The 26,426-nt window shown below is 54.5% G+C and overlaps 1 protein-coding gene across 2 annotated transcripts; it reads right to left on the bottom strand.

The window, feature by feature from the left end:
• Positions 1-26,411, bottom strand: NAA60 (N-alpha-acetyltransferase 60, NatF catalytic subunit). Of its 2 annotated transcripts, XM_006942401.5 has the most exons (8): positions 26,277-26,411; positions 8,266-8,381; positions 6,217-6,346; positions 4,781-4,877; positions 3,503-3,737; positions 2,091-2,439; positions 1,247-1,349; positions 1-1,159 (listed from the first exon to the last, which is right to left on the bottom strand). In XM_006942401.5, exons 2-6 carry the CDS (start codon positions 8,373-8,375, stop codon positions 2,283-2,285), a joined length of 729 nt encoding a protein of 242 aa, XP_006942463.1. In that variant the 5' UTR covers positions 8,376-8,381; positions 26,277-26,411; the 3' UTR covers positions 1-1,159; positions 1,247-1,349; positions 2,091-2,282. The 2 variants fall into 2 exon arrangements, with proteins under 2 accessions (XP_006942463.1, XP_003998966.1); XM_003998917.6 differs by having other exon boundaries at positions 1-1,349.
• Positions 26,412-26,426: the final 15 nt, after the last annotated feature.

Below are 26,426 nucleotides of genomic sequence, written 5' to 3' on the forward strand. Positions count from 1 at the left end.
TGACCAATTAAAGTCTGTTTATTTGTTTGTAATGAGACAAAACACTACAATCTGTTCAACACTGGGCTGGACACTGCAGTGATTGGGGGCAGGGAGGGAGGGGGCAGGGCAAGGCCTCTGAGCTCAATTATGAAAGTCCAAGGCAAAACCTTCCAGAAGACTCTGCCCTTACCCCTCGGGGCAGAAATAAAAATCATACGATCACCGTTGGTTCAGATTAGAGAGGACACTCAACTGGGCCTCAGCATGAAGCCAAGGTCAGTGCACAGGCGGGGGAATCACCCCGAGAGGCACCACCAGTCACGAGGTGGGGGAGGGGGGAGAGCGTGTCTCCTGCCTACGGCTTCTCCTCGTCTCGAGGATCCCTCTCTCCTACCTCACGAGTGGAGGTGGTCCCAGACTGTGCAGTTCTGAGGGAAGGAAGCATGACTGCCCCGGAGGCCCCCCGGCCTGGCTGTTCCTCCTTCTCCTCTCAGGCCGGCGCGCTGCGGCCGCGCCGGGCCTGGCCCTGCTACCCCCTCTCCTCTGGAGAGGAGCTTTGGGGAGCAAGCAGCTTTGGGGAACGGGGGTGAGAGTGACGCCAGAAGCAAGTGATGTTTGCGCGCACCTCCTGGCGCTGAGAGCCTCTCCTGTCGCTGCCCCCAGGGGCTGAGGGACCACAAGGCACACGACAACTCCCAGCCCCGAAGGCCAGGTCCCTTTCGACAGACATCCTTTCGGAGCTGCAGCTGGTGGACTTGGCGGACTGGGGAGAAGACCCCCCAGGAACCTCCCTGGCACCTGTCCTCAGCCCAGCTCCCTGGGGCAGCCCCGTGCCCCCCGCAACAGTATGAAGCCCCCCGCAGAATGCTGCCAGAGGGCCTGACCTCCCAGCTGAGCAGTGGGGAATTGTTGCGTTATCTGACCTCTCATGTCAGGGTCTGAGCCCCAGAGCTCTGTGCCTGGGGGAAAAGCCTCCCTGGCCCCGCCCACCGTGAGCCAGCCCTCCATGGACAGGCAGGGGCTGCTCCCCGTACCCCGGGCTTCTGGGAGCCAGTGTTGGACAAGGGTCTGGCACTCCCTTTGTCTCACGCCCTCGTTGTTCTGAGGCTCCACTGTCTTCAGGGTCAAGTCTGTCCACAACACTTGGGTTCCTGCCGTCCATTAGTTCATTCCGGCTCTGGAGGAAGGAACTGGAAGGAATGGGCATCGGAGGGGAAGGGAGCAGTGGAAGGAACAGACCACAATGGATGCTGCCGCACCTCACCTGGCCAGCGGGGCCGGTGCACGCTCATGGGGGCAGGACCAGGACACAGGCAGAGGCGGCGGTTTCCACAGGTTACCAGAAAAGAAAGGAGGACTGGAAAAGCCTGTGGAAAAGAAGAGGGGAGCTGGGGTGAAGGCCTCCAGGGAGAGGCCCTGCTCAAGCCTGCACTGCCCCGGCCTGGGGCTCCCAGCTGCCCTTGGTCCCTGCACAGATCAGGGCACCGATGAGGATTCAGCCCAGGTGGCCACGGCCCATGTGAATTGGCCCAAACCACCCAACTGCCCTGGGCTGTGTCCGTGGAAAGGGGTGGGTCTTGGGAGTCCCCATGACTCCTGGCTCTGTGGTCGGAGAGGCCAGCTCTCCTTAGCACGCATGGCACTCAGGAGTGGCCGTGTGTGAGCAGAGCCCTGGTCACGAGGCCCCGCCACCAGCTGCTGTTAGCGCGGGCCTGGAAGCACGGCCATGACAGTGAAACACTGGATGCTCCTCAGAAGGGGAGCTGAGTGGGTGGGGGAGGGGCAGGAGGGGCCTGATCTGGTACCTTTTTAATTATTGGAACCACATGAACACATTCTCTTCTTGTAATCGGAGCTCAGAAGTGAAAAGACAGAAGTCCTGGCCAAGGGCTCAAGGACCCTGCTTTCCTTCCTGAAGTTTCTGAAAGTCAGTCAGACTACTTCAGCTCTTGCCACTACTCCCCAACATCCCTGTGCAGCAGGCGCCCATTCAGGCCCTTCTGTTTTTGTTGCGGAAAGAGCCACGGGCTTAATGTCCTGGCACCGCCATCCCCCCATCCCACCGGGTTCTGCTCCCCTGTCCCCCCGCCCCACGTGTTCCAGCTTACCTGTCCGAGACCAGGCATGCCCCACGACGCTCTGCTCCGAGCCCGCGTAGCACCGGGCCTGCAGCTGGGGCAGGCCGACGGGCCCGGCGAGCGGCCACCAGCTCTGTTGCAGAGGACGGAAGTCGGACGGCCAGGAAGGCGGGTCTGCGGGGTGCCGAAGGGTGGGGCCTGGCGGAGGCCGCCCAGCCGGCGTCACATGGTCCGGCTATACTCGAGGCCACCCTTGGTGGAGATGCTGGACCACGGCAGGAAGCTGCAGAGCAGGCTGTGGGCCTGGCGGTAGAGCCTGTGCGGGATGGAGCAGGGGCTGAGGTTCGCTAGAGCGGAGCCCAGGTGCTGAATATAGTCCGTGCGGCTCCGTTAAGGAAGATCGACTCGCCCCGTGTGCCCACGCACCCCTGGCGGCACGGTCAGCAGGCCCACGCGGTAAGCCGCAGGGCTGCATGCAGACGCCGCCATTCAGGAAGGAGGCCAAAAGCCCGCTAAGCCTCTGTAGGGTGCTGGAAAGCCTCGTGAGCCGGAGGGGCTCCACCGTGCAAAGAAATAAAGGGTGGCACTGGGTCGGAGAGCACCTCCTGGGTGAGCAGAGCTCAGGCACGTGGAAAGGGACGGGGCGCCAGGGGGAGAGGTCTGGCAGGAGAGTGAGTGTCCCAACTTGACCCCGTACTCAGGCATCGGAACGGCAGAGCCCTGGGACAAGGAGGGGGTCACGGTGCCGACCTCCCGGACAGCTGCAAGAGGCCCACGTGCACATGCACGAGGAGCCTGCAGGCCAGGCTTCTCCCTCCTGTTTACGTACCCGTAAAATGGATAAACCCTAGCCTCGCTCGCTTCATCAGCTTCTTGCTGGCTCACCCTCACACAGAGCATTCTGGAGACACATCCTGAACTATTAGGAAGCCTCCTGGCCTCCCAACTGCCCATTCTGCCCAGAGAGGGCGAAAGAGGAGGGAGCGGCGTATGGGGGGTGAGGGGGGACACAGCTCTGGGTGACACGCCTCAGGAAAGGGAGGTCTGAACCCCAGGGCTGCAAACAGCCAGCAATTCTTTTCACCTTGTTTGTTTCCTCCCCTGACTGACGGCACATGGGCCGGGCCCCCTGACGGCAGGGGACCCACTGTCGTGTTGACAGCTGCGTGCATCTCCTGTGCACCTGGAAAAGGAGGCTCCTAATCGGTATCTGTTGGAAGCATGGATCGTTGGCCAAGGGGGTTAAAACCCACACCTCATGACGGGTGAAGTCTGAGAAGCACTTGAGTACAACCAGATCTACCCACAGCACGTCCCGTGAGCTTGGCCTCCTGAGTCAGGGGAAGGCAACGGCGGCTCCATCTGGTGCATGGGCCCTGGCCCTGCGAGCCGCCCTTGTGGCTAGGAAGCCATATTCCTCACCCCTGAGAAGTAAAGGATATAGGATTGTCCAGGGAGGGTGGCCACCATTGATGTAGAGGACGTAGGTGAAGCCATCTTTGAGGACCCCTCGGATGGAGTAGTAATAGGGGAGATAGTGATGCTGCTTAAAGTCTCTGTTTTCGTAGAAGTTTATTGCTGTGTTGTTGGTGGTGAGGACGTGCAGGTAGATGGCTTTGCAGTGGTCCTGGGCGGTGGTTGATATGTGATCCTTTAAACTCTCGAGTAAGAGGGAACCTGCAGGAGAAGGGACGACAGTCACGCACGGCAGGGCAGGCAGGGAGCAGGAGGCAGATGAGGAAGTGAGACTGCCAGAGATCTCTACAGATCTACAGAGCTCTCTGCCATGGTATCACAGATGGAACTCCCACAACTGCTCTGTCAAAGCCCCCAGAATGCCACGGCCAGATGGGGCTCGTTAGCTGCAGACCATCAGGCATCCGGAACTGCAGACGGGGGTCAGGCAGTTCCCTCAGTGGGGCTGGGCCCATGGCGGAGACTCACTAACCTTCCAGACATCACCAAGTGCGAACCTGAGTGGAGGGAAAAGGTAGAACGGACAGGCCTGAATCACAAAGGGAGACTGCTGCCTGCGGGCTTGGGGCAGAGCAGGGGCTTGGAGCGGCACCTGGGGCACAGCCCCCTGCACGTGACAGGCATCTGGTACATGGCAGCTAGGACTGGCTGTCGATCGTTTTCTACTCTTAATCAGCAACACCTCATGACCTGACATAAACTGTGTGTGTGGTGACAGGTGCCCATTCCCCGACAAGGACATCTGGGAGTGTTGTGAATCTGATCGTTTGGGGGGCGCCTGATGGCTCAGTGGGTTGAGTTTCTGACTTGGGCTCAGGTCATGATCTCGTGGTTCCTGAGTTTGAGCCCCGCATCAGGCTCTGCGCTGACATCACACAGCTTGCTTGGGATTCTCTCTCCCTCTCTCTGCTGCCACCCCCCACCCCCGCACGCTCTGTCCCTCTCTCAAAATAAATAAATAAACTTTTTAAAAAAGGTCATATTTGGGAATGAAGCCATCACCCAGACGGCCTTTGCTGTTTGCACCTGGCAACTGGGTGCTAGAAGCGGGGGTCGAAGGCCAATGGGGTGGAGGGAGGTGGGGCCGGGGACCTGCTGGGAGGGGTGGGAGGCTGGAAGTCCACGCAGGACAGGGGGAAGAGCGGGACGAGGGACATTTACAGGCATGTCACCAGCACATGGGACATGACTGGACACGGTGGCTGGAGCACACGCCAAACACCGTGAGCACGGCTGTGCCTTACCGATGCCGTGCTTCCTGAACTCCTTGACCACTCCCAGACTCAGAATGTATGCGACCTGTGTGTCAACAGAGAAGTTGGAGGCTAGAATATCTCCATCCTGAAGAAAAAGTCAGAAAGAAAATCAGGTTAACGGCTGAGGGGCCTGGTCCTGGTGCTGGCACATCCCACAGGCCGACTCTCCCGCCACAACCCCTGTGGGGGTGCTGGGGTAGGAGGGGACAGAGCAAAGATGATGGACAGGCTACCCCCCCCTCCCAGAGACAAGAGGGTGCGAGGCTTTGCGGCGCAAATGGCTAAACTGAGGACACACACAAAAAGCCGCTCCTCTCGGGGACGTGTGGGGGTGGCAGGACCATAGGGTGTGAGGTTACAGCGGTAACAAGGGAACAACTGCGCGGTGTGGGCACGTACTGGGCACTTGGGACAAGACAGCCGGATGAGGTCTGAAAAGGTTTGTCTCAAGGACCTTACACTGCCCCCAGGTGGTCTCTGAGTAAAGGCGGTGGGGGCTCAAGTGCCCCCCCACCCAGCACCCCGTGCGGCCCACACCGGGCAGAGTGACATGGCAGGCCAACCCATGCGTGCTCCTTGGTTCCGGGGATGGCATTTGGGGCCGGGAGAGTCATGAATCCGGCCACCGTGCAAGACGAACCGGAAGCAAAAAGCCCAGGAGGAAGCTGGGATAGAAAGTCACTCCTAACAGAAACTACCTTTGCCACAATCTAGTCACAAGCAAGATGGGGTCCGCTCAAGTGGGTCGGGTCTGTAAAAGGGAGCTGTCCCTCTTCTACTTTTAAAGAAGTAACCGAAGCTGAACAGACAGAACCAACGCAGGTTGTCAGCGAGTTCCTTCCTGTCCTTGGAGTAAATACCCATGTGGGAAACACAGCTCAGTCGCTAAGATGACCAAAATCATTAGGCACAATCTTGATCCAACATGATGACGTGCAACAATGTATTTGTGGCTGTGGCCTCGCACTGTGCGTTCAGAGCAGAGCTTGCTGACACGGGGCCCGCAGACCCCCCAGTTCTCAGATCGGGGAGGGGTCTGTGAAGCCGGATGAAAGGAAATTCTCCATGTTCCCTAACCTCTATCTGGAACTGACCGTGTCCTTCAACCAACCACGGCAGAGGTGGCAGTTCCGTGACACTGCTGCCAGTACAAGTCACAGATCTTTCCAGAGCCCCTGACAACTCCGGGGATTCTCAGGGCATCACTTACACCCGCCCCCACTTTGAAATAACAGTTGTTAGGAGGCCTGCGGTAGGTCCTTCGTTTAACGCGTGGGTAACGGTGCCAGGTACACCCCCGAGGCTCATACTCGGTCTGGGCTACCGGGAGAAAGGGCCACAGAGCAGGGCGCGTGCTTCGGTCACAAGCCCCAGCAGGCCCGGCCGGCAACGGGGACCACAAGCTCCTCACCACACATACTCACCTCCTTGTGTATCTTGGTCCTACTTTTTATTTCAGCTACTATCATTCCCACGATGGCGCCCCGGTAGGTGGCGGCGAGGGAAAAGAACTTCTTATTGGAGGTGATATCACGATACCATGAGTCTGGGTACCTGAGGGGGAGGACAAGGTCAGGTGAACACGCTGATGCTGGGCTTCTGGCTGCGGAACCACGGGGGACCCAGGGCTGCTCTGCCCACTGCTCCATGACTGAGAAGGAGCCTGTCTGTCCACCACTCCATCTACACCAAATGGTCTTCTTAAAGCAGGAATCTGTCTAGACGGCACTGGGGATTTCTGACAGGAAAAATGAGTTTTCTATCCTCACGTAAGAGATGAGAGGAAAAAAAACTCCCAATGACGTTCTCTCCACGAGAGCATGACATGCAGGGGCAGCTGGAAGAGATGACCCTCAGACACTTGGGTCATTTCCAAGAATTCTACGAGACCCCTTCAAGACTGGGGGTGTGGGCCAAGTTCACAGCCAAGTGCATCTGGGTTCAGTGCACCTCCCAGGTAGCGATGGGGACGAGCCCTCAAGGGCAGAGTGTGGCCAGGGTTGCCGGGGGCTGTTCACAAGACTCCCCGCCCGGGGGAGCGGGAAAGAGAACATTTTGTGCAAAGGCCCTGGGAGCAGTAATGAAAAGGCAGACTCAGCCACAGCCAGGAGACACAGTCGGGAGGGCTGATGGGGGTGTACGTTCGTTTTTTAACTTGGGACAGACAACAGGTAACCCTGAGACGCCTTTCTTGAGACCCAGAGCTGGAAAAGGGTGCCCTACCCTCGCGGTGACATAGCAGAGAGGCCACTGACCACCCACTGGCACGTTCGATGGGACCTGAGCATCGCCCACACCCCTCCCCTGGTCCTCCCCGCACCGTCATCTTCTGACCCCAGAGCGCTCGGCTGGTGTGGCAGCCGGGACACGGAGCTGCCACCACCACGCAGCCCATGGGATTGCAGCTCGCTTCACCGTCATTGGAACCTGAGGCCTCGGGCGCAGGAAGCTGTGAGGAGAGGCAGAGGCTCCAGCCCAGCACGGCTCCACCTGGTGCAGGGTCTGACCCACGCAGGGGACCGCGGGGTGAAAGGACGGCACCCCCAGTGACCCCTGAAGCCGCTGCGACCACACCCCGAGAAGGCTGACGCTCGCCCTTCCCCTCTTTCCCCACGCGCGTGGCCGGTGACAACCCATCAGAGGGCGGGACTCATGGAAATGCAAGATCTAGTTCGTTTCTAATTTTTAAAAGTTTTTTTTTTTTTTTTAAATGATAAATCCTTGAGATGAGAACTGAGGATTTACTGTCGGCACAGCTCCCCGCACAGTGCTCGCTGCGAGTTCACCCCTGGCACTTACCCAGCTCCCAGCCGGGAGCCTGTAAAATACAAAGTTGCACCTATCTCTCCCACCGCAACCGCTGCACGAGCAGTTAGAGGAGCAGGACAGACAGACGGACAGACGAAGCTGCAGCTGCAACCACCTCCCCACAAACCACTGACAACACCCCGTGACGTGCTGTTTGACCTCGCAGGCTTTTATCGTGTACAGGTCTTTAAACAGCAGCAGGATGGGCACAGTGCTGTCTCCTACTCTACGTTTCTCATCTGCCGGCTCATTTGAAAAACAAACACAAAAAAACCCCTCACACCTCTTCTCTTCCACAGGGTTTTCCCGGCTGAATACTACAGTACTTGCAGGCCCAGAGCCCGACGTGTGCAGCCGAGGCCTCACATTACACTTAAGCTGCTTCTCCGTTTTCTCAATCGTCACCGGCACTGCGCTCAGCAGCTTTTCGGCTAAAGATTCTCCGTAAAGCCCAGGGCGGAACTCTCCGCACAAGGGACACCCTGAGGTGGAGGGAGCCCGATGGCAGGCAGGGCCCGAGGCCTAGCGACAGGCAACGTGACCCCGGGCCTCCACGGCGCTGCCAGGCCGTCCTGGCCTTCGCAGCAAGTCTTCGTGCGCGTCCCTCTGCCCGCTCCCCACCCCGACCCTCTGCAGAGGGGGGCGGCCGGCGCCGCTCGACTTACTCGATGGGGAACCAGTCGCCGCACAGATGCTTCACGGTGTCTATGTCATCGTGGCAGAGGAGGCGCAGGCTGACCTCGCTGAGGGCGCTGGACGGCACCACCTCTGTCATTCACACCTGCAGGGCGGGAGGCAGCGTCAGGAGGGCGGCCGCACCCCTTCACCGGCCAGCCCCACCTGTCACCTGTGAGGCAGCAAGATGGGAAAACTAGTCTCATCCCCCGTGGGCGGACGTCTCCTCGTAACCGGACCGAGCATTTCCGTCCCTCACAACAGTCCCAGCACAGGTGCCAGTTGCCCCCAGGTTGCAGACCAGGACCCGGAGCGCCCACACCTGCCTGCTTCTCCCCGGTTCCTCTTGCCTGTCACCGCCCCCCCCCCCCAACCCCAGCCAGCCGTTGCTGAGTCTCCACCGCGGAGAGCTCAGGGGCTCACATCCGACTTCTCCTGCCCCTGGCCCCCTCTGGGGCTGCATGGCTAGGTTTCCAGGGGAAGTGGCACTTGCTGGCTGAGCTGCTCCCCCGCCCCCAACCCGCCCCGGCAGACAAAGACTGGGCAGGAAGAGAGCCTGTGAGACAGGCTGAAGTTCAGATCAGGGGTCATGAGTTGCTAACAACTCTTTTTATTTTTGTAAGTATTTTATTTATTTTAAGAAAGTTTTTTTTTTTTAATTTTTTTTTCAACGTTTTTTATTTATTTTTGGGACAAAGAGAGACAGAGCATGAACGGGGGAGGGGCAGAGAGAGAGGGAGACACAGAATCGGAAACAGGCTCCAGGCTCCGAGCCATCAGCCCGACGCGGGGCTCGAACTCACGGACCGCGAGATCATGACCTGGCTGAAGTCAGACGCTCAACCGACTGCGCCACCCAGGCGCCCCTATTTTAAGAAAATTTTAAGTTTATTTTGAGGGACAGCTCATGTTCCCGAGCAGGGGAGGGACAGAGAGAAAGGGAGAAAGAGAATCCCGAGTAGGCTCCACACTATCAGCACAGAGCCCAACGCAGGGATCCATCTCAGGACTTGTGAGATCATGACCTGAACCGAAATCAAGAGTCAGACACTTAACCGACTGAGCCATCGAGGTCACCCAGGTGCCCCTATTTATTTTACAAAGGATCTTCCATTCCTATTAAAAAAAAAAAATTGTTTTGTAAGTAACCTCCACACCCAATGTGACGCTTGAACTCACCACCCTGTGATTAAGACCTGAGCTGAGATCAAGAGTCAGATGTTTAACTGACAGAGCTACCCAGGCGCCTTTAAAAAAAAATTTTTTTTAAGTAATCTCCACACCCAACATGGCCCTTGAACTCACAACCCCGAGATGAAGAGTCACATGTGCTCCACTGACTGAGCCAGCCTGGCGCCTTGCGAACAACCCTTTTAAAAGACCAGGAAAGGGGCGCCTGGGTGGCTCAGTCAGTTGAGGGTCTGACCGGCTCAGGTCATGATCTTACAGTCCCTGAGTCCGAGCCCCATGTCAGGCTCTGTGCTGACAGCTCGGAGCCTGGAGCCTGCTTCGGATTGTGTGTCTCCCTCTCTCTGCCCCTCCTCCACTCACACTCTGTCTCACTCTGTCTCTCTCTCTCTCTCAAAAATAAATAAAACATTAAAAATTTTTTTCTTGGGGCACCTGGGTGGCACAGTCGGTTAAGCGTCCGACTTCAGCCAGGTCACGATCTCGCGGTCCGTGAGTTCGAGCCCCGCGTCGGGCTCTGGGCTGATGGCTCGGAGCCTGGAGCCTGTTTCCGATTCTGTGTCTCCCTCTCTCTCTGCCCCTCCCCCATTCATGCTCTGTCTCTCTCTGTCCCAAAAATAAATAAACGTTGAAAAAAAAAATTAAAAAAAAAATTTTTTTTTCTTAAGTCAGGAAAGTATGTTCAGTCCAGGCTGGTGATGGAGCGGCCTCTTTGTGTCAATTAACGGAAGGTAGGCAGGAAGGCTGGATTCTGACAAAGCGCCTGCATCTCCAGGATTTGCTGACCCCCAGAAAAAGCCTAACCTGCCAACCCAGGTCCAGCAGTCCCACATGCCCCCAGTGACAGAGCCTGCCCTGTAACCACGAGGTAGAATACACTGACCACTCAGGGTTCTGCCCAAAACGCTGGGCGTGAACTCGGCACACAGGCTTCAGTTTAACGGCACCACGACAGCCAACAAACACGGAATGTGGGGCATCTTACAAGACAACTGGCCTGGTCTCTTCCAGAGATCAGTGTTGTGGAAAGAGAGAGTGTGTGTGTGTGTGTGTGTGTGTGTGAGAGAGAGAGAGAGAGAGGGAGGGAGGGAGGGAGGAAGGGAGGGAGGGAAGGAGGGAAAGAAAGAAAGAAAGAAAGAAAGAAAGAAAGAAAGAAAGAAAGAGCGAGCAAGAAAGGGAAGGAACGAAAGTAGACTAAAAAAGACAAGGACAAGGAGACCCACTACCAAATGCAACGTGTAAACCCCCACTGGGAAAAGAGAACAAATCAAAAGTAACCTGGGGAAATATAAACAGGGGCTGGAGAGCAGACAGTGTTGCGAAGCTGCTACTGGCTGCCCGGGACATGAAAGGGCGTAACTACGTAGGAAGCCTTGGGAGATGCGCACTGAAATAGGCTGGACAGAGGCATCGTGGGGTGTGAAACGAACTTTAAGTGGTTCGAGAGATTTCACTACTCAGGAGGCAAACATGGACACGGTGCTAGTAACCACGGGACCCGGGTGGCAGATAAGAGACAGTGTGGGAACTTACCGCCCACACATTCCGTTCCTCGACGTGTTCCAACTTTTTCATAATAAATGTTGGGGGACGGGACCCCGGAGAGGACTGTCATTCCCTACTGGCCCCAACTGACTCTAGCAACCGTTCTGTGAGTGTGCACGCAGACAGTCCTGGTGATGCTCAAAGGTCTCAGGGACCCGGAAGTTCAGCCCTCGCCACTCAGCCAGCCCCAGTGAGGGCCTGTGACAATGCTTCAAGGTCACCTGCTCCTGTTGCCCTGACATTGTTAGGGCCCGGTTCCCATGAGACTTCAGGCGTTCCTGTGTGGGTCTCCAGGAAGGACATGTCCTAATGTGCCAGCTGCCAGGGCTGATTTCCACTGCCAGGCTTGACCACTGGGATGGTGGGGATGCCGCTCACCCTCTAAGCCCTGGACACATAACCCCAGCACGCTCTGCTCAGCAACATGGGCCCCTCTGAAGGCCGGCCATGGGACCAGGTGCTGCTAAACAGGCCAAGCGCCAGCCAAGGGCTGGTTGAGGGCAGGAGCCCCTCCGGCTGGGAACGGCAGGGGCTGTGGGGTGGTCTGCAGGGCTGCAGGAGGCAGGGGTACTGTGGCCACACTGGGTTCCAACTCTCCAGCACACGCCAAACTCCCAGGGGTGGGGACCATGCCACCCGACGTGTCCCTCTCGGAGCACTGGCTCGAGTTGAAATGAGAGGGGACTTGCTCTCTCCTCCTCCCTCCGTGTCTTCAACCAGTGCCTGCACACTGCCCGTGTGGGGTCTGCAGGGTGGGGACCCCTCCTGTGGCCCTCCCGGCAGCACCGGGTGCCCTGACGCAGGGATCTGAGGGGGACGGAATGGGACACCCCCTGGGACAAGGAACGGGTTTGTCCCTGCTTGAGGCCTGGTGGACCCCGATAGGTCGTGGGTCAGGCGGCAGTCAAGGTAGCACCTGCACCTTAGAAACTGGTGTCTACGGCAGGAGCCCTGCTGGAGACCTGTCACTCAGAAGGGGACAGAGCTGGTCCCTGGATACAAGAGCTTGACGGAGCCCCCAAGAGCTAAGCTGACCCAGAAAAAACCCTCCTTCCGGGCAGGGCACGGACAGCCATTTGTGCTGACATAACAAGGGACACGAACCGTCACCACAGTTAACTTGGGAGTCCTGCTGGGACGAGGCAGCCCCATCTGTGGGTCGGCATGTATCTGAGTTCTCAGAACCAAACACAAAACGAAACCCAAGCACGGGGTACCCGGACGCCTGGCTGGTTCAGCCGGTAAAGCACACTACCCTTGATCTCAGGGTTGTGAGTTCAAGCCCCACACTGGGCATGGAGCCTACTTAAAACAAAACAAACAAAAAAAACACAAACCAATACAGCAACCAAGCAACAAAAAATATCACCAGACTAAGCAAATCTGACCTTCCCACACTGCTTGCTTTTTTTCTTTCTTGGAATGCGCCTTCAGAAACAAAACTCTGTCCAGCCTGATCTCTGGGTCAACAACAGATCCACTGTTTGTTTGGTTCCTAAACAGTGGGGCTGTTCCAGGGCTCCGCTCGTCCGTGGCCGTCTGCTCCAACCCGTCCTCAATGGTATCCAGGATGCGGCCTGTGGCCCAGAACGTTCCAGTGTGACACCAGGAACCTCATGCCTCTCAACTGGCCAGCTATCTCTTGGGAAATGGACCGGTCAACCGAAAGTGTCAAATCCTGAGTTTTATGAGTCATCCCCATCCAAAATATAGACTAGCGGTCGCTGGATAGGCTGTGGTTCCCCAGTCATCCCAAGCAAAGGGCCGTTTTGTCCCAAAGAACCTGAGTGTACGGGCTTGAGGGGTCCGCCCACCAACGGCAGGATGGACCCCCGCAGTCACAGTCGGGTACAAACTGCCACTCCCTTGCAGGTTTCTGTACAACCCGCAAAGCAAGGGTAACTCTCCCTTGTCCCACAAAAGGATGCATTCGGACGTTGAGCCTGGACTTGTCTCTGGCTTGGCCTTAGCCAGCCAGTCTGAGTTGCCTCCAAAATAGAGAGGGTGAGGCCCCACAGGGCAGTGCTGACGCTGGAACGAGCCGCTGACGCCAAAGGGCTGGGAGCTGAAGAGGAAGAGCCCATTAACGTGGGCTGCTGGTGACCACCAGCCGCTAACCAGCACCGTCTGGCCGGTCCAGAGACATTCCCGTGAACCTTATTGAACACCGATCCTGGTTCAGGGCTGGAGGCACCAAACCAGTTCAGGCTCACCTGAACTGGAAACAGGCTTTCACCTGCTGACCCCCCATTCCCCTTAGCTGGATTCTGAATCCACGCAGTATACCTGTGACACTTAATTTTTTTTTATGTTTTATGTTTATTTATTTTTGAGAGAGAGAAGGGGGGATGGGGCAGAGACACAGATTGAGAGAGAGAGACAGAGAGAGAGAGACAGAGAGAGAGAGAGAGAGACGCAGAAACTTAAGCAGGCTCCAGGCTCCGAGCTGTCAGCACAGAGCCTGACACAGGGCTCTAGACCACAAACCGTGAGATCACGACCTGAGCCAAAGTTGGACACTTAACCAACTGAGCCACCCAGGTGCCCCTACCTCTGACACTTAAAAAAAAAAAAATTATCCGGCACAACACACAACACACACACACACACACACACACAAAGTCTCTAAAACAACAACTGAAGGTGCCATTAACCTTGTAAGGTATAAGAATAGTGTTGTACAAAAAATGTCTATATTTATGTTTTAAATTTTTTAAATACTTATTTATTTTTGAGAAAGAAAGAGACAGAGTACAGTGGGGGAGGGGCAGAGAGAGAGACACACACACACACACACACACACACACACACACAGAATCCAAAACAGGCTCTAGGCTCTGAGCTGTCAGCACAGAGCCCGACACGGGGCTCGAACTCACGAATTGTGAAATCATGACCTGAGCCGAAGTTGGACACTTAACTGACTGAGCCGCCCAGGCCTTCCGAGAATGTCCATATTCTTTAAGAGATGCGTACTGGATATGCAGAGGCAAAACGACAGAATATCCTGTAACTTAATTTAGTTGGAGCAAAGTTAGGGTTAAGGCTAAATGTTAGTAATTGTCCAATTGGATGAGAGTACGCGAAGGGACTGTTTGAAAATGTTCCTAATTGAGTAAACGACTTTCCCACAGAGGCGGAGTGTCAGATATAGATGGCAGGTGTGCCAGGCGACGGATTTAAACGCCTCTGGCACCTGGAAAAGCAGCACCACACCCGCAGCGACGCCCGCCGCCTCTGTGCACCTCCTCCCCCGAAGAGCGAGTTCTCTCAAACCAGGGCTGGTTCACTGACCCACACTCTGGATCCCAGGTGGGTGTGGCGGCCGGTCCAGAGGGTTATGGGCTCAGTGAATACTGCCGAGGACCCGAGTTAACCAGCCCTCAAACTCCTCTGATGTTTTAAAGAGCGACAGGACACTCACCATGTAGTCCTAGGACACAGGGCACTGTTTTAGGAGCTGGCTTGAAGCGCCCAAGATGCTATGCATGTGCCACAGGGTCAGTTCAGGGCAACTCCTTCCCCTTCCGGCCAAGAAAACTGGGAAGTGCAGGCAGCCCCGGCCAAAACCCAGAGCCTCTGAGTCACAGGTCAACAGCCCCACATCATCCAAGGCCAACGACAAGCCTTGTCCCTCAGTGCAGTCTTTCCGGAGAAGGCTCCTGAGACGAGGGGCACTCCCCTTCCCCTGCTGCAACAATCTCAGGGGAAAATCCTGGTGGACAAACCCCAACACGTCACCAGCGGCCAATCCAAGTGGCCAAACAGGATGATCTATAAATATCAACACCCCAACAAGGACACAATTCCTCCCCTAAATTGAGCAAAGGAGGGAGGGTGAGTGGGAGTCCAGTACGGACTCACCAAAAACAGCCCTAAAGTGGAAGCAACCCAAACATCTGTCAATGGATGACCACATCAATAAAATGTGGTCTGTCCACACACTGGACATTTATACTGACCCCGGCTACGACAGGGATGAACACTGAAGACATGATGCCGAGCAGAAGCCAGACACAAAAGGCCACCTATCTTAGGATTCTAGTTACAAGAAATGTCTAGAACAGGCAAATCCAGAGAGACAGGAAGTAGAAGTGTGGTTGCAGAGGCTGGCAGCACTGGAGGGTGGCGGCTACGGGGTGCGATTTCTTTCGGGAGCGGTGAAAATGTCCTGAGGCCAAACGTGGTGACGGATACACAGCTCTGTGAGCGCACTGTAGACGCTGAACGGCACTCTCTCAGCAGGTGGAGTGGACAGCATGTGGATGAGATCTCAATCAAGCTGTTCAAAACAAAACCGAACTAATCCTGACAGGGGATGCTAGAGTCTTTCTGAAGGCAGTCACAGTAGATTCTGGAGGCCATCAGAAGCTTTCCAGCCTGCAAGTCAAACTGCAGGGACCCACACCAGTGCCCACTGGAGGGGGCGAGGGGGGACCCAGACCTTGCCACCGTCTGTGCCAGCCCGGTAGGGTGGGGACCCCTGGGAAGACAAAGCTGAAGACCAGGGAGCCCGGCAGGAGACACAGACTTAGAGACGGGGAAGAACTGCCAGTGCGCCAAGGCCGACCTGGTAGCTTACCCCCGATTTGGGCCGATCCTAATTAGTTCACACTGGAAGGGAAAAAAGTCGGTCATTGTGCAAGAAGCGATCACAGGAAGCTACTGAGCCTCAGCCAAGAATATCTGTGCTGTCTGTGAGTTTTCACAGGGTAGCAGCTTAAATGCTTTTGAGAAAGGAAACATCACACTCACACCCCATCCCACCCCCCGGTGAGAAATCAACACAAACCACAAATCACCAGATGAATCTAAAAATCAACCTTCAGCTCCAACATTTGGCCTGTGCCAGGAAAGTTCACGTCCTCCTCTTTCCAGGAACAGCGCTCTAGACAGTTCATCTGGTGCTGGATGGGCTCGAGCCAGCCCGAAACGGGGTGCCGTGACTGCCTGCCCTCACTGCCCTTGGCAGAGCCCCAGGGATCTCACTGGCCGCGCCCCACCGTGCTCTTGGTCCCTGGCAAACGTGTTCTGAGCTCCCACGGAAAGGAGGTGCGGGACAGGACGCAGTCGGCACGCTCCCACCAGACCCTCCAGCACAGCGAACGGAATGAGCGGAGCAAGCGGCAGCCAGCAGCCAGCAATCAGGGTCCGGATGGCCACAGCCAGGAAGCCAGGCCTCAACTTGTCAGGTTGCCTGAGGCTGGGGAGCTGGGAGGCTGGGGGCGGGGCACTTCCTGAGGGGACAGGATGTGGTCTTTCTAGGTGGCGGTGGTGGTTACACACACAGATGCGCGTACATACACACACGCTGAAACTCATCAGGTGCATTCTATCGTGTGTGTACTGAACTTCGATAGAACTGATTTTATCTTTAAAAAATTTTTTAATGTTTATTTATTTTTGAGACAGAGACAGAGCATGAGCAGGGAAGGGGCAGAGAGAGAGGGAGACACAGAATGTGAAGCAGGCTCCAAGCTCTGAGCTGTCAGCACAGAGCCTGATGCGGGGCTCGAACTCGAGAACCGTGAGATCATGACGTCCGAAGTCGGACGCTTAACCGACCGAGCCACCCAGGCACCCCCGATAGAACTGATTTTAAAAGATTTTTAAAAAACCCCCTACCGTGAGGCCTGATAGCAAAGGATGACATCCACAATACACGAGCATCTCTCATATCCTGGGATTGGTCAATCTTTCCCTAGTACCCTTGGGACAACAAGGCTCTTGACCAAAGTGGCAGGATTTGTTCCCGGTCTGACTTTCAAGAAAACCACTGGGCTCCAAGATACACACCTATTTGTGGATTCTCATGTCCCTGTTAAAAGTACTTCCATGTTTTCATAAGCCTTCAACTAAAAATAGAAAGTCACTTTCAACTAGGGGAAAATGCAGCATTTATAGTGCCTAGTGTGTCCCAGCCCAACTGACAGCGGGTGGAGAAAAGGACAGGAAGGCAGCGAAAGGGAGAACGCGGCTCACGGTTGTCTCACAGGAAGGAACGGAGTCGGAGGACAAGCGTAGCGATGGCAGCGGTGCATGCGAGATGCTGGGGTGGCAAGTGGATGATTCACAGACAGCAGGACAGGGAACCCACCTCTGGCGCTTGAAGGAACCCCCACTTATTCTTCCAGAGCCTTCTACCATGTGCCAGTCTCCTATTGCTATGGGCTACTCTTAGGGCTTATGGAACAAGGATCCTGGTGATTCACTAGAGAACAGGGGCCCACGGGTGAAGCCAGAGCAGAGGCCCCCGAATTGGGCCTCCATCTGAGCCCTGGGATGCTGGTGGATGTGACACTGAAGCCGCAGACACAAAGGCCACATTTCAGCACGTCTCCCTACAAGACACAGGCACATCTACACTACAACAGCAGGGACCCCTTATACAAGGAACCCAAAGTTCGCTTGGATTGTGAAGCTGAAACATGAAGCTGCGAAGGTCCAGGCTTGTATGACGATTCTTGTCCAGGTTTCCGGGGTCTGCATTCTGCCCCTGACCTCTGGGGGGCAGGGTGGCTGAGTGGAGCAACTCAGGGAGGGACAGAAACCAGATTCTCCAAGATGCAAATGAAGGGCCTGCCTGCTCACCTGCTCTGTCCTTTCTCGGTCCCTGACCACATCCTCAGGAGGCTGTCTGCAAACCCTGTCCTCGTTCTCTGCTGAAATGACCTCCCTGGTCCCTGTACGAAAGGCCACTTTTCCCTGAGGACTCCCAGGTTGTAGGAGAGGGTGGTGTCTGGACACCTGGGCACTGCCTCTGAGTGCTCAGCCAGAGGACAGAGTGAAAGTGGAGGAAAGGCCACCAAGATGTCCCCAACGTCCGCCGGGGCACTTTCCATCTCCCTTCCACTGCCAAGTGCTGGGAACTCAGAACCTGCGGGCTGAGAACGAACTGTTCCACTTCCCAGAGGGGTTCCAGGCCATCACGAGGTCCACAGGGCACTCCACTCCCGCTCCAGGCAAGGAGGCCGGGACAACCCTATTTCTGGATGCCCCTTCCCTCGTGCCCCAATGCCCCAGGTCCACAGGGCTTCGGCCTTCTTCAGGCACTGCCTCTTGGTCTCACACAAGCCACATTCAACTTGTAAAAACCACCCCATTCTCTTAATGCCTTGGCAGGTACTCTGGCCTCTCCCCTTGCCCTTAGCCGGATATTCGGGCCAGCCATGACCACACTGCACCCATTAGCACTCCTAGAACCTTCCCTTCCTTCTCTTCTTTTACTCCCACTGGTTCAAAAGGGTCCTTCCTCCTTGCCGAGGTTAGACCACCCTCCACTTATGCTCTGGATGCTATGCCCTGTGCTCTCAGACCCTGCAAGGAGGCTGGGGTCACTGTGACCCCAAGACAGCTGTCCTGTATGTGCCTCTGCTTTCTTACCTGCAGCTGGGAAGATGAAATGAGACGGCCCCTTCCCAAGGGCCACCCCACATTCCTGTCCCCGGCCCAGCTCCACATCCCCTCCTGCCCTGCCCACCCACCCCCTACTCTGGGGACCTGCTCTTGGACAGGCCTTCCCGCCACCAGCTTCCCTTCAACATAACCCGCGCCGCCACCTTCCTGCTTTATTCCTGACCGTCTCAGGCCGGCTTCTACCCCAGCACACGCGCACAGGGCACCGGCAGCTCCCCCTCTCTGGAAGCCAGCAGCCTCCTCGAGAATCTCCTCCCTAAACCCTCTAAAGCTCACGACTTCGTCCGTCCCTTTTCTGAACCCTCAGTCCGTCACCCACAATGAAGTACCACCATGGCCTTTCCTGGAACTCCAGGCGTCTTCTCAAGTGAGGCTCGAGGGAAGATTAGCACAAGCTCGCCCATAGTGCGAGCGTTAGACACAGGGCCCTCAGGAATGTGAAATTCTGCAGACGCCAGGGTTACAGGCTTGAAAAACCCAACAGTAATGAGCTAACCTCTCGCCTTTAGGATGGGTAGGGGGACGGAAACTAAGGCAGGGATGGATTCAGGACCCAGCCTTGCAGCACAGCAGTAAAATGGGCTACAGGGTTCAAAGGAGCCCCAAGGGGCACAGGGAGCACTCTTCACAGCCCAGCTGTTCACACGGGCAGCTGCTCCGGCAGGCTGGGCTCCTCCCAAAACCTCGGTGCAGGAGCAACATGAATAATTTACAAGGGGACGCAAACAGGCACCTGGCGTTCTGGTTCCAAACAGCCGCCCTCTGAGAACCCACCTCCTCACGCTGAGGGGAGCCCGCAACTCTCACATACAATTTTCTCCAAACGCAAACTGATAATACTGGAGGATTCCACTTGTAGGACATTCTAAAACCAGCTAAAGGAATCGATGGTGACAGAAATCAGAAAGTGGATGGGATGGGGAACTGAGAAGGGGCAGAAGGCAACTAGCTGGGGGGATGGTGATGTTCTGTGCCTCCTTCAACTACGTCAAACCCATGGCTCTGCTTAAGATCTGGGCAGGGGGCAGGGCGCGTGGGTGGCTCAGTCGGTTAAGCATCCGACTTCGGCTCAGGTCACAATCTCACGGTTCATGAGTTCGAGCCCCACATCGGGCTGTGTGCTGACAGCTGGGAGCCTACAGCCTGCCTTGGATTCCGTGTCTCCCCCTCTCTCTGCCCCTCCCCTGCTTGCATGTGCTCGCTCTCTCTCAAAAATAAACATTAAAAAGAAAAAAAGATCTGGGCAGGGGGCTACACATTAATTATAAGCTAATGGTAAACATTACAGTCAGGTGCCAAGTTCTCAGCCAGGGGCCAGAGAACTTGGGGTACAGGCACTTGACAGCTGGGACCTCCTCCAGATTCTCAAGGATGAGAAAGCAAAGACAAAAGCCTCTGTCAAGTTCAGAGGACCTCTTGCATTTTGGAGCTTTGCTCTTTAGTTTTACTTTGTGCCTCAAGACGACATAGATCTTATTTTGTCCTAAATTTATTTTTCCACTTTGTTTTCCCTCATGTCCAGATGTGGAGGGCATACGCTCAGATCACCCAAGCCCCTTGGGAAGGCTATGTTGCTCAAGACAGTCGGAGAGAACCCTCTGGCTGTTCCAAGGGCCTGCATCACAGCAGTCGGGCCAGCGAACGTCCACAAAGGTGGCAGACAGGCAGCCGAAGGACTATTTGCCTTTTGTGTCCCTACTTGGTCAGTGTCAAATCCGGAGAACAAAAGCCCAGATCTAGGGTGAGACAATGATGAAGAGGAATATCAGACAAGACTGTGAGCTGGGAGAAAAGGGGACACCGGAACAGGGGGCCAGAGGTGTGGAGCCATGAGCAGACCCCATGGTCGCCCCGCGGGAAAGCTCCAGATGTGTTTCATCTTCCCAGAACAGAAAATGAGCGTGGAGATGAGCCTCTGCTGCCAGCTCGCACGTTCTCCAAGACCGAGCTCAAGGCTGGAGACAGCAGGGCCAAAGGATGGCCTGGTAAAGAAGCGCTTCTGCCCCGAGGCTTTTTCACCTGGGACTACGGTAAGAGGCCGCCTGACAAGGTGCACCCAGAGTGTAACTCCCAGTTCTGATCCAGGGAGTGGTCAACTAGTTTGGTTTAACAACAAAAACACCTGTAAATACCACATTGGGGGGAGAGGGGAAATCAAAGGGTAACGTATTTAAGAATGTATTTAATCTACGTTCTTTTTTTTTTTTTTAAGTTCACTGATTTTGAGAGACAGAGCATGAGCGGGGGGCGGGGGAGAGCGGGGGCAGAGAGAGAGAGAGGGGAAAAAGAATTGCAAGCAGGTTCAGTGCTGTCTGCGCAGAGCCTGACACGGGGCTTGAACTCACAAAACTGAGATCGTAACCTGAGCCAAAATCAAGAGTCAGATGCTTAATGGACTGAGCCACCCAGACGCCCCCTAATCTGCATTCTTGACTATCACCCAAGGCTGGACCCTGTCTAGGGCTCAAACCCAACCAAGAGTGTTTGTTCTCCCACAGGCCACCAGCAATTCTCAATTCTCGGCACTGCCAGGGGCAGTGGTGACACAGACCCAGGTGGTAGCTATTCACTCTGAAAGGAAAAAGTACTCCAATGGGGGAGTCAGGTATCAGTAACCCTGCCCGCCCCCCTCCCCACTGCCCCCAGCAAGCCAGGCCTCCCTGCCTTCCTTCAGCATTTCCACCTCTGCTGGGTTTTGTTGTTGTACGGGGGTTTTTAATCTCCGCTTCTCTGGCTTTGAGTCTAGGATCCTCCAGAATCAAAGAGACGTTAATTATGAAAGTGGGTCAAATTTGGTATAAGTTAACACTTGATCATGAGGTTAACTTATTATTTTTTAAAAGTAATTCGACCTCCTGCCAGCATTTGCCTCTGGAATTATGGCAGACGTCTGTGTTCCACATCACTCCTTTCTGCATTACTTGAGCTTTTTTTTGTTGTTGTTAAATGAGCTTGAACTATTTTTATTTTCAGAAAAAAAAACAACTGTCAGATGGTATGTGAAAATCATGAATATGCTTTTATTAAAATTATCTCATGGGCTTTTTTTTAATTAGCAACAACTGGGAAGTTTTTCAGTGTCTCTTCAAATTATAAGTCGAATGGTTACCCATTTTGCTCCAAAATACTATCTCTTAGTGCCAACTTTTAAACCCTACATCCTCGAAATAGCAGGGCATTTTGTGCACCGATACCAAGAACAAATGTTCTAAACACAGACTCAAAGTTGTAATGGAGCAGAGAAGGTAGTTGTGGATGAGGATGCCAAACAGAATTATAAACATATTTTAAAAAGCACACCTGTAATTATTAAAAAACAATTTTAGTGGCTATATAAAATCCAAATAAAGAAATTATAAGTTTTAGATGACCATTTTTTTAAAATTTTTTTTTAACGTTTATTTATTTTTGAGACAGAGAGAAACAGAGCATGAACGGGGGAGGGGCAGAGAGAGAGGGAGACACAGAACTGGAAGCAGGCTCCAGGCTCTGAGCCATCAGCCCAGAGACCGACGCGGGGCTCGAACTCACGGAGTGTGAGATCGTGCCCTGAGCTGAAGTCAGACGTTTAACTGACTGAGCCACCCAGGCGCCCCTAGATGACCATTTTTTAAAAAGGTTAAAAAAAGAAAAAAAAAAAAAACCATTCCCAGAGCCCTGACTGGCTGGCTCAGTCAGTGGAGTGTGCAGCTCTTGATCTCAGGGTCATGAGTTCGAATCCCACGTTGGGCATGGAGCTTACTTAAAATAAGATGAAAATAAAAAAATAAAAACATTCCCTTTTTCTTGAGGTAAGGAAATGCTCTTATAAACCTTTTTGTTTTACTAAGAACACATGTTCACAGTAAAGAAATTCAGTGCCATGTAAAGCACAACTAAGAATCCCCTATATACCCCGTGGTTTCTGGTGTTTCCTACAAGATAATGATTCTCCCCCTCCCCCCAACGGAAAGGGCTTGGCTGGTAAGGGACCAAGGGGCCTTTTGGGGCCCTATGTACACAGGTACGTTTATGCCGTGACCATTTATCAAGCAGTGTGCTTTTCTACAGACACTCATCAACGAAGGTGTTAAAAATGGGAGGCCAGAGGAGAAACCAAGCACTGTAATGTGAAACTAAGAATAGAACCGGCAGGGGCTCTCTGACCAGCAAGCCCTGCGGAAGAGTTCAAAGAAAGTCAGGAGTGGCTCCAAAAAGAAACAAGTCTGAAAGAAGTATCCAACAGCCCTCCCATGAACACAACAGAAAAGATGTAAATACTGCTGCATTAACATTTTCCAGTTAAGAATTCTTTCGAGAACCTAAAGGACAATTACCCACAGGCTATTTTATATAATGAAACTGCTTTCTTTTTGGTTATTTTCAAGATGGGCTCAAATTCCAATATGCTGCTGCCCAAATAGATCACGTTTCAGGAATTCAGGAAATAAAAAAGAGGGACAGGATTTGATTTTTAACAACAGTAACTATTCGACAAGAAATAGAACCGGAAGAATTTCTTTTTGTAACGTGGTTTGTTGCAGATGACAAAATACTTTTCTCTGGTCTTCCTGTGGAAGCAGAGGGAACAAAGACTTCCTCAGACCGTTGCACTGTGTCCCCTTCCACAACCACCTCCTCTGCTTCCCTACAACTGAATCTGTGTTTACAAGGTTTATTTCTCGCATCAGTACACAAAATCCCACACTATTCTGAGGCCACGGGGTTAAAAGCTGGCACTAAGAGTCCATTTTGGGGCAAAATGGGTCATCATTCTTACAAGTTGAAGAGACATTTAAAAGTCTCTGCGCTGTCACATTCACAAGTGGCATCCCCCCCCCTCCCCCCCACCGGCCACATGGGCCCTGCCGGAGCTGGAAGTCAGTCTCAGGTGAAGACATGAGGAATCTGAGATGCTGACAGGATGCAACCAGGGACTGGCCCCCACTCGCTGTTACTCCTTCTCTACCTGACCATCTATCTCAGCTCCGTGCTGTGGCCACCTCGGGTGACTGTGCATGCCGGCCAGCCTTTTCAGCATGCAGGCTCCACCGGGCACCGGTTCGATGGTTGACTTGGACCCCAAACCACTTCATGCAGAAAGCCCTGCCTCCGTGTTCACACTTCCTTCCTATCATTCCACAAGCACTGAGCAGACGCCTTAAGGTTCATACCAGAATGCTAACTACCGTATGCTCGCTGGGGTTCCCAATGCATGGGTCTCTCTTTAATCAGCAGTGTGAGATAGCTGGGCTTCAGCTAATCCTGAACTGGCCTGCCAGCCAGCTCCTATCAAAAGTCATGCTAATAAAGGATGAGATTTAGGGAAGGAGGCCCGATCCTGGCATTATCAAAGACACTTACAGACATTTGCTGGGGGGGGAAAAAATCAGCATTTAAGCTTAGCCAGAAAGAAGTCCAGCATCGCTTTGCAGATTGAAAGCAACGTGCACGGACGTAAGCAAGACCAGCTTTGACACAGAGTCGATCGCCCAAGCTCACTTTCTGGAAACAAGGGATGAACATCGAAAAATCACGAGGGCTTTGTGGATTCCTTCTAGAAACAGATGTCGAGGGAAGATAGTGGAGGTAAAACGTAAACATGGAGCCACCACTTCAGAGAAGACACTGCCTCGGAGGCAGCCAGCTTTCTACCCAGGTAGGAGAATTGTCACCAAGAGCCGAGACCTCTGGGCTATCTCAGCACTGCAAAGGCACGTGCCACCCTGAATGCAGAGCTCTGAGGACTCTGAGCTGTGTCACCAGCAGCGGCTGCACCGTCAGCGTTCTGGGTCCCTCTAAACACACCTCAGGGGGCCAGAAACCAAAATGCTGCTAATGGTACACTGAGGCTCAGGCAGTCTCAGGGCCGAGTCCCCAGGGAGCAGTGAGAGCATCACCTCGTAGGTATCTTTTATCTCTCAAATCTCCTAGCATCCAGGAATTTTTTTACATCCCAGCCGAAGGCATGCTGTCGCTAAGTAACTTCAGGTCAGATCTGAAGTCTGCGAGTGGATCTGGTTGACGTAAACAGGTGACAAAGTCACCGCAACTTATAACCAGAAGAGGTAAAAGCTACAAACAGACCTTTGAAAAACACGTCAGTACTTTTTAGCAGTGCCTGGGTGGCTCAGTCAGTTGAACATCCGACTCTTGATTTCGGCTCAGGTCAGGATCCCAGGGTTGTGGGATCAGGCTCTGTGTCAGGCTCCGTACTGTGTGAAGCCTGCTTGGGATTTTCTCTCTGTCTCTCTGTCCCTCTGTCCTTCTGCCCCTCTCCCCGCTCATGTGCTCTCTCTCAAAAATAAATAAACTTAAAACAAAACATGTCTACACTTTTTATTCTGGCCTGTTAACACTACACCACGCCTAGACTTAGTTTTGTACAAGTTTTAACATAGAATCCCAGGGTGTCTACAAGCTCAGGGGGATGGAGTTGTAGCAACCTATGGCCCGACGAGGAGGCCACTCAGGCACGCTGCGTTTTCAAGGACCGATCTGCACACTGATTCTAAACAAAATCCCTAAACAAGGTGAGTGAAGACCTATGTGCACTGCCAGGACTGATCTGTCCATCTGGAAAGATGACCCTTGAGTTTCGCCACCTGTGAATTTCGTCTAGTGTGTAATCCCTTCTCTTCTAAACTTAAAGCAATTCAGAGACTTTCATGAGAGAATAGGTTTTTGCTCCAGCCCCTTTTAGTTCAATGTTGCTCAGAACTCCCCTTCTTCATGCCTCACGGGGCAAACAAATAACTTCTCACACTTATCTCTACATCACAAGATGCCACAGGGATTGTGGTATTTCTATAGATGACCCGGAGTCACAGAACTTTCCTGGATCAGTTAATCATTAACTAGAAGTTTTCTGCCTTCAGCCCTCTGGTGAGACTTCTGCAACCAGCAATGTTCTCTCCAGTTCTGAGGCTCCAATTAACCACCACCTGGGGACACAGGGAGCTACTGTGTGGGGCTGCTATCCTTCCATCAGGACCACTGACTAACAAAATCTTATGGCTCAGGACTTGGCAGAATGTAACAGATCGATGAAGCCGCCAATGCCCACGTTTATTGCAGAGTAACTCCGGGTCCTGGGCTCTGTCACCCGCGGGGCACACAGATACGTGTGTGCTGTCAGTGGTCCAGAGAAGGCTCACAGCCTCCCTCACAATTTTCCCACCGGGCCACATCACAGGGGCTACAGACCCCCAGACCCCCACCCTTCCTTGAGAAGTGCCCGATCTGGCGGAGAAGGTCGGAGCTGTCCTACGATCTGCGTGCCGGTCTGTAAACTACCAGAAACGAAAGAAATTGATTCGTCTTAAAAACAAAAGGTACAGCTGAGGACGAAAGAGTCTGGAGATGAGGAAGACAGAGCCCCAGGCTTTCAAGAGTTCACAGGAGGGCAAACAAGTCAGCAAAAAACTACAATCCGTGCAACAAGTACCAAAGCGAAGGTAGGGCAGGCCAGGCGGCGGCCCTTCACCAGGAGGGAGACCCGGCGGGTCTGCTCCCTGGTCCCAAATTTCCCCACGAACTCGTCCAGGGCCCTGGCCCGGAGGCGCCCCGGGAAGGGGTGCTGGGGGCACTCGGGGAAGCGCGCCGGGCACTCTACAGGCCCTTTTTACCCCGGGCCGGCGCGAGCCCCGCGGGCCCCTCGGCACCCCGCGGACACGCCTGGGCACCCAGCGGTGTGGGCCGCGCGCGCCCCGTCGTCCCACGCCCCGCCACAGCCGACTCGCGTCCCCACCTCCCCCAGCCGGCTCCCCAACTACTCCGCCCGCCCGGTGCGCGGTGCCCCTTCCTCCCTCACGACCCCAGCTCCCGGCCGGGCCCAGCGCTCCCACCGCAGACCCGAGCCGGGGGACCTCACCTCTGGCAGGAGCCGGCGGCAGCGGACGCCGTCGTGGGGCTCAGCGCATCCTGGGGTCACAGGCAGCCGAAAAGTGAGGCCGCGCGAAGCCCGCAACGAGTTATGTAACCGGCAGGGGCCGCAAGCCCGGACGGAGGCGGCGGCCCGCGG

Source organism: Felis catus, chromosome E3 (genome assembly GCF_018350175.1).
Source record: "Felis catus isolate Fca126 chromosome E3, F.catus_Fca126_mat1.0, whole genome shotgun sequence".
Classification (NCBI taxonomy): Eukaryota; Metazoa; Chordata; class Mammalia; order Carnivora; family Felidae; genus Felis; species Felis catus.

Bases quoted from the DNA above. Each gene is read 5' to 3' on its own strand.
- NAA60 (XM_006942401.5), bottom strand. From the start codon at position 8,375: ATGACAGAGGTGGTGCCGTCCAGCGCCCTCAGCGAGGTCAGCCTGCGC. The intron at 6,347-8,265 runs GTAAGTCGAGCG...CCTCCCCCTCAG, and splicing joins GGCGACTGGTTCCCCATCGA to GTACCCAGACTCATGGTATC. The intron at 2,440-3,502 runs ATATCCTTTACT...ACGGAGCCGCAC, and splicing joins CACCCTCCCTGGACAATCCT to GGACTATATTCAGCACCTGG.